Source organism: Podarcis bocagei, assembly GCF_964188305.1.
Source record: "Podarcis bocagei genome assembly, chromosome: 5".
NCBI classification, from domain to species: Eukaryota; Metazoa; Chordata; class Lepidosauria; order Squamata; family Lacertidae; genus Podarcis; species Podarcis bocagei.
This window is the reverse complement of record NC_138129.1, coordinates 24,183,045-24,195,604: the sequence shown is the minus strand read 5'-3', so window position 1 is coordinate 24,195,604 and position 12,560 is coordinate 24,183,045. Positions and strand designations below refer to the sequence as shown.

Below are 12,560 nucleotides of genomic sequence, written 5' to 3'. Positions count from 1 at the left end.
AAATAAGAACTAAGAAAGGATTAATGAAGCCTTAGATTAGACTGAACACATTTGTTCGGAGTATGTCCAAAATGATAATGTCTTCATTTGCTCCTTGTCTTGGCACTTTTCGCTCTAACATTCAGCCCTCATTACAGTGTTTTGTCTGTTAACTTATGGTTTCTCTTCTATGAAATTTCAGTTTGAGCATTTTCCTACAACATGCCACCAGCTCTACAAGCACAAACAAGCATAATCTTTTGCACCCGCATTGTGACGGCTGCAGCTCCTCATAGTGCTGACAGGCTCTGCATGAGACAAAGCACATGCTTTGACTGCATAATGTCTCAGGTTTAACCCATGACATCTCCAGTCAACATGGAATCAGGTAGAAGATGATGGGAAAGATCCCTGCCTGAGCCCTTGGAAAGCTTCTACATGTAAGAGTAGAGAATTCTGGGATAGGTGGACAAATAGTCTGAAGTGGTATCAGGCAGCTTCCTGGGTACCTAAGGAAAGTACATAGGTCTACTCGCCCAAACATTTAAAGTTATGGCTTACTGGTATTGCATATTATTGCATTCTGGGAATGCCCAGCTAGCTTTTATCCTGACAGTGGTTCCAGAAATAGGTCTAACTCACAATCATGGTCCAGAACACAAGATGAAGTGATGCTCTTCTAGGCCTCTTATGAGATCAACTTATTTTTAATGGAGAGCCAATGCAAGAACGGTCAAGTGTTATCTCTCACTCCAACCGGCCTCGCAAGCTGTTGTGAGGAACAATATACTATAATGAACACTGCTGAGGTTCCTTAGAAGAAAAAGCGGCATTCAAATATGGTGAGTTTGAATCCCCCCCAAATGAGTTTTTACATTTAATTTTTGTTTAGCAAAACCAATGATTGATTGGGAAGGAAAACAAAAAGCAAACTCAGTGGTTCATTGCTTTGTGCTTGGAATGTTCGCTGTTGTATCCCCTCAGAACAAAATCCCAAAGTTCCATCTTGCTTCAATGGCACTGTTACTCAATAACGGCATTTGGAAGCCAGGTTCACCAAGGTCAAGTCGGAGCCCTGAACCGCTGTCAGGTCTTGCTACCATATCTCCCACACACAACCCAGGCCTATTTCTCTATCTCACAAGCAGCAAGTGATTCTTTGACCCCTCCATCCAATTCACTCTCATTTCCATCAAACCTGCAGGAGAATATATTGGACTGATGATCCCACTGAGCAAAAGGATGTGCTGTGTAAGCTTGGGGTTACCGAATTCAGCTTATCAGTCTACACAGAGAGAACAGAATGTTCATAATATAACCGTCTCTCAGTTTATTCTTTTAGAATCCTGCACGCAACTTTGTTTTAAAGAGTCTTCATAATCCTAAAACTGCTGAACACTACAAAATTATACCATCAGTAGCAACAATAAAGGCATAAAACTTTTACAAATCTGATCAGTGTCATGTTTATGAAGAGAAAAACTTTTGACTGATGAGCCTGTCTTATGAACTGGGATTTTTATGCCTAGTTAAGGAAAGGGATGGAAGGGGAAAATAATCATCCTTGGCAGTAGGTACTGAAAACAATTCAAGCCCTAAGCTACCTGACTTTTTCCAATTTCAAACACTGGCAGAAAGCATTTTCTAAATCTAAAAGTGATGTGCCCCCATTGTGGGTTGCAATGGAGCCCGGCGTTTCTGTGGTGCACATACATATATGAGGAACCTGATGTATATCAGAGATGCAGTTTGAAGCAGTTGTGTGTCTGCAGCTGGAATTCAGCAACGAGCAAAATAACATCTTCTCTCAAAAGAAGAACTGGAGTTGGCGTGGAGAACAATATTACCTTATGAAGAACTAATCATGCCAAAGCAGTGTTCGTAATCTTAATTCATTACTTCCAATCCTATACAAGCCACTTGAGTTTAATGGAAGTGCATACAGGATTGACAACTTGGATAAACCACATTTCCAAGCCCTATTTTTTTTTTAGTTCTGGTGTAATCTCAAAAATTGAAAGTTGTACCTCAGTGGCAGAAAATTCCTTATCCCCTGTTATGATCAGCAAATGCAGAAAAATGCAAATGTCAAAGCAAAGATATACAAATTGCATAATTTAAAGGGATAGCAGAAATCTGCTTTTCTTGGCATATAGCTAGAACTGCCTTGGTACAGAATTTTGATCTTTTTATTCCTGTTAGCACAGCCTTGATTCCGCATAAGACTACAAAAATCTAGCTGAAATGAAGAGCTGTCAATAGCTGTGTTCACATGTCACAGTAAACCAGTGATGTAACATCCGTATGAGCAACAAACCACAATCCTGGGTTAGAATTATGTTCAAATTGAAGACGATGGATTTCTTTTGCTCTATTTGCTCTATTTCTTTTGCTTCCATTTGAAGCAAAAGGCTGTACTTGGTTTATCAATCATGGCTCATTCAATTGGTGAAAAACCACCATGATCTGTTTGGATTTAATGCTAAGCCAGGAGTCCTAGTTTGTTGCTTCTGCTCATGCAAAGGAAGCAGCAAACTGTTCACCAACAGAACAAGTACCGGTACATTACTAAGTGACTTTAAAATAGCACTACACTGGAGACAATCCTATTTCTGCACAATGCATTTCATCTAAGTTTTGATTTAGAACTACCTTCACGAGGAAGTCTAATATTAGTTAAAGGACCCATCCTATCTCAAGCTTCCTGTTTCTCAAATTTCAGTATTATGTAGGAAGACAAAGCTCCTCAGTTATGGATGCATCATAGCATACTCATTTTTAAAAGCTGTCCCACTGATAAACAGTATAATCTAACACAAACTATACTCCAGACACATCTATCTATTCACCTCTAGTTTAAAATACGAAGCTACCATGCAAAGTTATTAATAAAAATGCACACGATAGTGAAGCTTTTATATAGTGTCTAAATATAGATAGCCAAATGCAAATATAGCAGGTGTCTAAACTATGTTTTTTCTCCCTATAATCTGCCAGTGAGAAATGTTGGGACAGAAATTCCTTTAGATATCGTACAGCAAAATCACTGGTTTTTTAGCTATAAAATACCTAGTATACTAAAAGGAATGCTTCACTTTTGTGTATGCATCTATCTGCTAGCAGAATTCTTCACATGTGAATCTCTCAATAGTAAACCCTCCAGTGTGAGCTGCTGTTTAGCTTATGGCAAGAGTTGAATAAATGCCTCTTCAAACAGGCTTCTGGGGTGGGGTGATGTTATGAGGCCAGTCACTAATGGGGTCTTGCTTGCTGTATTATTAGAACTGTGGCCAGCGCACTTCAATTTGATATATTGAAAGGTTTCATACTGTAATGGTTTTATGAACCCCATCTATTGTGTGTTTTAAATTGCAAGCTGTCGTGGTTAATGAAGAGCAAGCTACAATGTACAGAAGGAAATTTAGTTCTGGAGTAACAACATGAGAAGCGCCATGGCAAGTTCGGCCAAACTCTGCGCTAATATAAAACCCATCGTTTATAAAGCATAAACTGAGCCACTATGTGAATACCGCTGCCCATCAGGCAATGGCTTTTTCCACCTGCCTCCACCCACCCTGCAGCATTAGGAGTCTTTCCCAAACTATGATTTTAGGAACATCAGAAGCAGCTGGGAAGAGAGGAGTTCAGGGACATTTTAAAAAACAGTAATTTTACAAGTTGTATGTCTTTGCTTCTCAAGTTGTATTGTGTTATTTTTCTGCCATGTGACTTGCTATTTTTATTGATTATAGTTTAGAAATTATTTATTGCAATTGTTAAGAGTGAATTTCTGTTTAGTTATCATTTGCTTATTTTTAATTTTATTGTGTACTATTATATTCTAATGGATTGCTGAGTATTACTTTATTTTATGTACCGTAAGTTGTTTCTTTTAAAGTTATGTTACCATTATGACATTTTTGGTTTGGATCATATTGATCTTTCTCGTTTTTTCAACTTGTAAACCACCTTGTGTGTAGTAATATAAAAAGGTAGCATATAAATTAAACGTGGAATGAAATAAATGCTACTGATTTGGCCGTGAAGACCCTTTGCCTGTGGAAAAGTCTTGTTTCTATGTTGCCCAAACTTTAGATGGAGCTAATCACCAAACAAGGATTGACAAGAGTTAGAGAAGGAATACGTTATCAACTCTAAGCTACTGACATGCCATCCAGCATTAGAGTTCGGAAGAGAAAAAATACAACTATTTGAGGAAAGGGAGAGATGATACTGACTTGTTCAGAAGACAAATGACGCCAGCACAAAGGCCTGTAACACAGCAGACATACCGGTCATTGTAAACCAGAGCATGTTTTCATTGATCAATAAGCAATAAATCACTCGGCCTCTTGCAGTTGCTCACTATAAATCATTTCCAGAAAGGATAATAGATGTTTCCTCTGTACAACTGGCAAAACCATTAACATTCTTCAGAGCATGTTATGAAGCAGCCAAGGTATCTTAGAATGTGCAGAAAGTCCTTACCATTTGACCTTTGCCATGGCACTGCTTGCATACCAGAAGCAAATATCAAATGTTTGTGATGAAAGGGTTCCAGTTATACAGGAGGTTAACCGAAAAAAGGAAAACTTTTAAGTGGGAGAGAATGTCAGAGAAAGCACAGTTTTGCATACAAAAGGTTTAGAGAGCAAACAAAATGCTGCAAGCCTAAGGTTATTAATGCCACCCTTTCCCCCCCAACACCTACTGAACACCACTAGGTCACAGATGGAGCTAAGCATGAAACAATGTGAAAACCTCAGATTACAGGACTCAAAAGTCCATAGCTCTCCAGCTTGGAAACATTCTCCACCCCCCAGTTCCAGATGTGTGGAGAATGGATAGGATTATTTAGGGCAAACTGGATGTGACATGACTCATATTTTTTAAGAAGAAGTTTAAATAGCATCTGTGGGGGTAGGACCTGGATCCTGGTGAAAGGGGTTTTTAACACTTTACTTCGACTGTGGTCCAAAATCCAGCTCACATACTACCACCCCATGCCTACTATTTGAATTAGTAGAAATGCTTCCACTGGTACCAATGGAAGATTTCCTACCAATGCAAATGGAAGGAATGGGAAGCCCAATATCAACAGCCCCATCCCCACCTACTCTTTGCTTTTCTAAAACTTGTGCAATTGCCAACTATGTAAAATATGCCACATATAGTTTGGTGATTAGCCCTCAGTGGGTGGGGAGAGTGAGGGGTACACACACTGAAGCTGAGCCCGAAACAGCTTCAAAGACTGCATTAAGCAATTTTAAGTCTCTTCACAGCTGATGTGCACAACCATATGGGCTAAATGAGTAATGTGTGTTCTCTCAAAACATTACATTCTACACTTATGCTATGAACTGGAGGTGCACAGTATATATGCAGCCTTGTCAATACACCTCCAAATGAGTGACAGCAGCCAAATCTGCACCAGATTGCACCCAGTGTGCATAATACACACCAAATCTGAGCTCCTTTGAATGGCAGAGTGAATCTCTGTGGTAGGCTGTCATTTCCACAGTGATAGGAGCAATGCCAGTATGAGGTTTCTCCCCATGCTTGAAAGATAATGCCCTCTTCTGCCACTATGATTTATTGAAATTTAGGCAGAAGCACAACATTGATCAGGACAGATACACCCTAAATGGGGAATACTTGAATAACACATATCAAGGAAGAAATACACTTTGGGGAAAGCCCCTAGTAAACTCTCTCGACTGTTTCCAACATGGTTGACAATGCAAAATATTCATGAAACTGTGGTGATGGGAAGGGCTCCCCACTTCAGCTTCCAAGTATATTATACTTTAGAACAGATTTATCCTCAGCGATCTCATTTATATAGAAAGGGAATTCAGTTAAAGGATGACATACTGAAAGGTCACTCAATCTGTGGCAGAGAAAACAGCCGCCTTAGATCCACATCCCAGACCAGCAATACTGGAATGGTGCCTCCACTTTGACGGAGATGAAGATGCAATAAAAGAACAACAAGCACATCTTGTATTATGGTTTAAGGTTTGCAAATAATTAGGAATGAAGTCAGCCGTTATTACCTTCTTTCTCCCAGCCAAGACAGAGTTTGTCATGCTGAAGGGAAGTTAAGGGGCAAATTTAGCTACATTTTGAAAAAGCCATTCAATTAAGCCTAACTGCCTCAAACTCGGTAAACATAAAGAGGCATCATTTATGTTTCTCTCTACACAAGCAGGCTCTCGGAGAACTGCAATACAACTCTTCACAGTGAACACTCAATTTCCATGACAATCTTGGGTAAATATGCAATGAGTGACATTTTAACCTCCTGCGTTTTTTCAGACATCTCCCAACTGACAAATAAACAAAGCTTTAAAAAAAGAGACCCAATTAAGCTTAAGGATGTTTTAAGAAGATTAAAAATGTAAGGAACAATGCTTCAAGTAATAAAATCTAAACTATAGTATATGTAAGCTCGAAGATGGGGAGGAAACACCATATGAGCAAACCCTTCAGGATAAAAAGGGCAGCATAATTTATTTAAATCTGCTACAGTACGTGACTAATTACATGCACTGGTGCAATGGTATTTAAGCCTCTGCTATTGAATTACTGCAACTGCTTTTGATTACTGTAATTGAAAATTCTAAGCACAACTCTCACACAGGAACAGCCATCACCTGCGGAGATCCATGCAAATATTTTGCTTTATCCTTTCAAATACTACGCCATACTGCACGACAAGGCTGCATCTTAAATAAGCAATGTGGTGCTTGCAACAATTGTTCACAGTAAGCTGAGTTGACTTCCGTCTTTAAAGGTTTCCACTGTATGGTCATAGCTGTCAACCTTCCCTTTTTTTGTAGGAAATCCCCTTATTCCAGCGCCGTTTCCCGCTGCTATCCCAGATTGTTAGATATCCCGTAGACTGTACCCGGGACTGGTGAGGCTGCTGATCCTTTATTTTCGAGGCTGCTGATCCCTTATTTTCAAATCTGAAAGTTGACAGCTATGTGTATGGTGCAGGAATGGGGGGAGGGGGAGGACAGTGCCAGGTGAAAACTATGAGAAGGAACCACAGTTCAATGGTAGAATACATGGAGAGGAGTATCTGAGGACCAATCCTTGGGATTTCCAGTTAATGAGATCAGGCACCAAGTTATGGCAAAGATCTCGGTCTGAGATCCCAGTCAATGAAGGCAATTCTTAGCTCAATGGACTGGGCAGCTACCTATACGCCTCTGCAACGTGGCAAATGGCTTATGGAGGCAAGGTGACTTTAAAAAAAAAAAAAGTGATAAGAAATGTGATAAGCAGTTAGTGACAGGGGTTGGAGATGGTGTCTTAACACTGGAAGAAACATTTTGCCAATACGACACACTACGCATGCACACATACTTTGGCTGGGAATTACATTGCTCCTACAGCAGTATTACAGCCTATAATGGCAGTACTAAATCTCAAGTACGTAACTGCTGGTTAGATACCAACAGGGCACGATCCTTGCCCATGTATGGCGGTATCCTCATTAAGGTGGCTTTCATCAGCCCCAACCAGCAAGATAAGGAATAATGGGTCTCCCAGTCCAAAACATCTGGGGCGCACCAGGTTGGGGGAGGGCTGACATACAGAATTAATACTGCCATTTTCCTGCCTACTCCACCAACTGCTCCCAGCATACAAACATGGTGCCAGGCTGTTAGGAGGAATGAGTAGCCTGGGCACGTATTATCTCCCATCTTCCAACTCTGCTTTCTCCCTCCACATAATCAAGGAGTATAGGAGGGGTTCTCATATTGAAAGTGGTTAGGTAACAGTAGTGATCAGCAAGCAGAGCCATGCAGTAACTAAGAGACGGCCATGTACATAAAGTTTTTCAGCGTTTTTCTTTTGCCAAGTGCCTTCTACATTAGAAATCCCCATCACCATGAACACATTTCCTAGCTGACAACCGTTAGTAACAGGAAAATTACTGTAGCTTCTCAAGCTCCTTAGCCAGAAGCACGGCATAAGAAAAAAGGAAAAGAGTTCCCTTTACCATTATGCTATTTGAGATTGGTGGGGTGTGAAAAAGGTATGGGTAATTGTCACAAAGGAGATAAATTACACTTCTCAACAGCCCAAATCAACTAGCATTTAGGCTCTCATATACTTACCAAGACAAAATGTATAATAAAAAAAGGATTTAACTAAACTGTGGTGCAGCTTTAAACCCACGCCACTGAACAAAACCATATGATTGAAATATGATTAGAAATCAGAACACCATTTTCATTTCACAGGCAATTTGAACTATTATTATGTATTGCTCACAATACATTCAGGATACCAAGCTAAATCATTTGTTGTTCTTACTTGTCTACATCTTAAGCAATTCAGTATTGTCTGTTTTAAGTAAGCATTTCTTTGTAATAATAAAGTATTATGCATTTTTTTTCTTTCACCTTTATATTGTTTCAAATATTTACTAGGATTAAGGATTATTTCTCCTTTTCTACAAAAAATAAAAAATAGAAAAGCAAACTATGATTCTAGAACATGCCAAAAGTATTTTACTTACGAATTCATAATCACCATCCTGAGGAACTCTCCAATCGGAGGAATATCTTTCTGGTACATTCCTTCCATAGTTGTTTCTCCGATTCTCTTTTTCTTTTTGCTCAAAATAATCAAGGAAAGATGGTCTGACAGACTCCATTGTTTCATCCCTTCCTACAAATATATTTAATATATAAAATAGTATTAACTCAAAAGGAAAATGTTTAGCATTCCACTAAAATAACTATTTAGCACATTGCTTACAACAATACCTACACATGATAGAGTTGCTAATTTTAAAAAGCTTCAGAAGAGAAGAAAATGTTCAGAGCTTCTCAGTATAGCTAGTAATAGATAATTATCAGCACATCTCTTGAAATCTAGAAACAGGAAGATCAGGTAGATTATAGGGAATATTACATTTCCTTTAGCCAGAGGTCCAAAACTGAGGCCTAGTCTTCCCCAACCTATGGCTGTGATGGCTGGGGCTGATGGGAAATGTAGTCAAAAGCATATGGAAGACACCTGGTTGTGAAAGGCTGCCTTATAGTCTTCTTACATAAATGTCTGTACGTCAAAACCCAGATAATAGCATTCAACTTTTTCTGCCCTCCACCCCAATTTCACTTGATGAGAAGACTGGGTGTTTATTTCACATGGCAGCAGGGCAGTCATTCATGCCTTTGTACCTTTTGAGACTAGACCACAATCATGCAACATGGTTCATCTTTCTTCCTGATAGGAATGGGCCATTAGGAGATTGAAATACAAGCACAGCATTGACTCTAAAGTGGTACAAAAATACAAGGCATAAAGAATACACCCACCCACCCACTTGCATAGGCTTAACAATTTGTTGCATATAAACATATAACTTATAACAATAACATAATTATGTTAATGATACTGTCCATGTACTGAGTAGTTCACGTCACATTCAGAAGCATTCAGTAACTGTCCTGAATTTCCATCCCTGGAAAAGTCTAAACCTGAGGATTTTCTGCAAACATACAACTTCAGCCATTAAAAAGCATAGCAGCAATCCTATGCATACATACTTTGGGAACCAGCCCTTCTGAATGCAGCTGGACTTACACATAGGATTACGCTGCTAAGCAGGTATGAGGAACTGTAGAGCACAGTATTTTGTATCTAAGTGACTATTCTCTCACACTGGTTTATTATGTTTTAATATTTTACTGACATCGTTCATAAGGGGTAGGCTAGAAATAAAATTTCTGCAACACTGATTGTGTATGTTATGCCAGACTATTTGCAATCTGGCAGTGGAATGGGAGGAGGGAAAGGCAAGGGAGAGCTGCCATCCACCCAATATATTTTAAGTTTGGGGTATATTAAAAATGTATAAAATGCTTTCCTACAGCATGGCTCTCAAAAGTAGTCATTAAAAAATCCCTCAGTTGTAAAACACACAGGAATGACAGCTTACATGAAACCTCCATCTCAGACCATGACCGATACAAACGACTGCTGGAAAAAGCAGCCAGATTTTTTACTATCTGCCAAAAGGTAAGAGTGATGGCCAGGTGGCTCTCTCTAAGTGGGAATTTAGCACAACCACTGGGAAACTCTCTACCTGGGCACCACTTAACTCATCTATAAGAAAATAACCAAAACGTCTGCAGCACTCACCTCAGGAATACTGCAGGTATGCTAATCACAAATACAAATGTGTTAATGAACAAGCACATAGAATGTACATAGAATGATAAATGTAGTTTGAAGGTGCCAAAGTTTTACATTCTCAGAAAATGCACCTTCTCAATACTGCCATATTTTTCTGTTGTACCCTTATCTACCCAAGTCTCCAAATAAGAGACTGGACCAGGGTTTCCCAAACTTGAGTCTCCAGCTATTTTCGGACTTCAACTCCCATCATCCCAAACTAGCAGGACCAGTGGTCAGAGGACTGTAGTCTAAAAACAGCTGGAGACTCAAGTTTGGGAAACACTGGAGTGAACCCTGGAATTCTAGAAGCATGCTGGCAAGTTCTCAGTTCTGTGCAGAAGCAAATTGATGCACTCATTTTCCTCATGAGACATCTCCATATGTATGGAATTCACTTAAGTGACCATCAGTGTGTCTGCAAAACAATTAATGAGGAGAGGACTTGAGATGAGTCCTAGGTCCATATATGCTCCAAGCATATTTACCAAGATGACTCATGGATATTTTCCCCCAGTGTGATGAATTGCTGTATGCATTATCCCCCTACACGTACATTATGAGTTCACTCTGCAAGATCAAAAAATGTACTCAAAATTGTTAAGACAAAAAGAGAGAGACCTACTTCTTTTTGAAGTTATAGCTCTTTACATACTGCAGTAAATCTTTGAACGTATTAAAATGCCTAAAAAGGCAAAAACTATGATCTTTCAAGACTTATGTAGAGTTAACGTGTTCCAAGCATCTTCATTATAAATGAAGAAACAGATGCTGCAATTATATTACGGCAAGGATTCCTGACCGACTGACAGCCACCAGTACTAGCCATTGCATGGAGAAGAGCCAAAATTCAATGGCTGAATACTAGTTTTGTATGCAGGTGGCAAGAGCTCAAATCCTGACATCTATTCTGTACATTAAGCAGACTTAACTTCTGGGATCTTAGGTGGCTGGAATGGGAAATACATTTACCCAAGAGAGACATTGCCAGTTGATATGGTACTTGGTTAGATGGATCAGCGGTGGATAGCTCAGTTGGTAGAGCGTGGTGCACATTCGATGCCCCTAGGGGACAACTGCATATTCCTACATTGCAGGAGGTTGGACTAGATGATCCTCAGGGTTCCTTCCAACTCTATGATTCTATGACCCTTACGTAAGGAAACTGCATTTTTGTCTCCTGCCCCTACTTTGATGCCTTATGGCAGGATGCAATATATCCTCACTTCATTTTTGCATAACAACCATGCAAGGATACATTAGGCCATGGACCAAATATGGTTCTACAAGCCTGGCCCCATGCCTCCCCACGCCAGCCCTGAACTCTGATAATGCCTCTCTGCTTGCAGTCCTTGAATGGCCTTTGCTTGAATAATGCCTATTGTTTTTCTGGATAGAAGACAGAAAGGAGTGTGGAATGGATGCAGAAAGTAGCCTAATGTACAAAACTAAAATACACATTCATTGTTTCGGCCACGTTTGCTTCTGACCCTGCCTATTACTAGTATAGAGAATGCATATATGTATGTATGTATGATCTTAAATCCATTAGACTTTAAAAGGAGGATATTCTGTGCATAACAGAAGCAAACATGAAAGCAAATCCCCTTAACGATAAGAAATTATCACTTCATAAAACATTCCAGTCCAAGATATCAAGAGAAAGCTTTAAATATAATAATAGAAAACCAATGGTCATTCTGGGTTAAAAGAAAGTTCAAGTATAAAAATAAATGTGGAAATTTCTGAGCTATTGAAGATAAGCAATTCTACTGCCGACTGTAGTTTTCCCCTTCAACAGACCTCATTGTACACAATCAGATCAAGAAAAGCTATGCAGGAAGTCAGAACACAGAAGAGTGCAAAAATGCTAACATACCACTGGATGATTATTTGGTACATCAGAACTTAAACCACAGGGGTGGGTGGGTGGATGGATAGATGTGCTTAGCAAATGGAAATACATGTGTTATACTATACCCCTTGGAGATCTTCTCATAAAAAAGGGGTGATGAAATCTTTTTGGCCACATGGGCCAGATGCTTATGAGGTAGTTAGAGTAGAAACTTTGGTTAGCTGTCCTACTGTTCATAAGCAGCACCTTAGTAATGTAATGGTTACATCTTAGCTAGTAATGGTTGTTCACATGTGCCAAAGAGTTGATTGATGGCAGAAGTCGTCCATTAGCAACTGGCCCAATCTATACCAATTTGTCCTTTTTTCAGAATACAGTGGTACCTCGCAAGACAAATGCCTCGCAAGACGAAAAACGTGCAAGACGAAAGAGTTTTCCGTTTTTTGAGTCGTTCCGCAAGACGAATTTCCCTATGGGCTTGCTTTGCAAGACGAAACGTCTTGCGAGTTCTTGCGAGTTTGTTTCC

General features: G+C 39.6%; 1 protein-coding gene and 1 long non-coding RNA gene across 3 annotated transcripts in view; one reads left to right on the top strand and one right to left on the bottom strand.

Moving 5' to 3' along the window:
* LOC308588379 overlaps positions 1–12,560 on the top strand; it is a 289,543-nt gene that overhangs the window by 2,741 nt on the left and 274,242 nt on the right. The window lies entirely within an intron of this gene.
* The window catches only part of STK4 (serine/threonine kinase 4), a 62,319-nt gene that overhangs the window by 18,780 nt on the left and 30,979 nt on the right, over positions 1–12,560 (bottom strand). For both annotated transcript variants that reach the window (XM_081196404.1, XM_081196403.1), the window contains exon 10: positions 8,516–8,667. In XM_081196404.1, the coding sequence (XP_081052530.1) occupies positions 8,516–8,667 (152 nt within the window). The remainder of the gene's footprint in view (positions 1–8,515; positions 8,668–12,560) is intronic.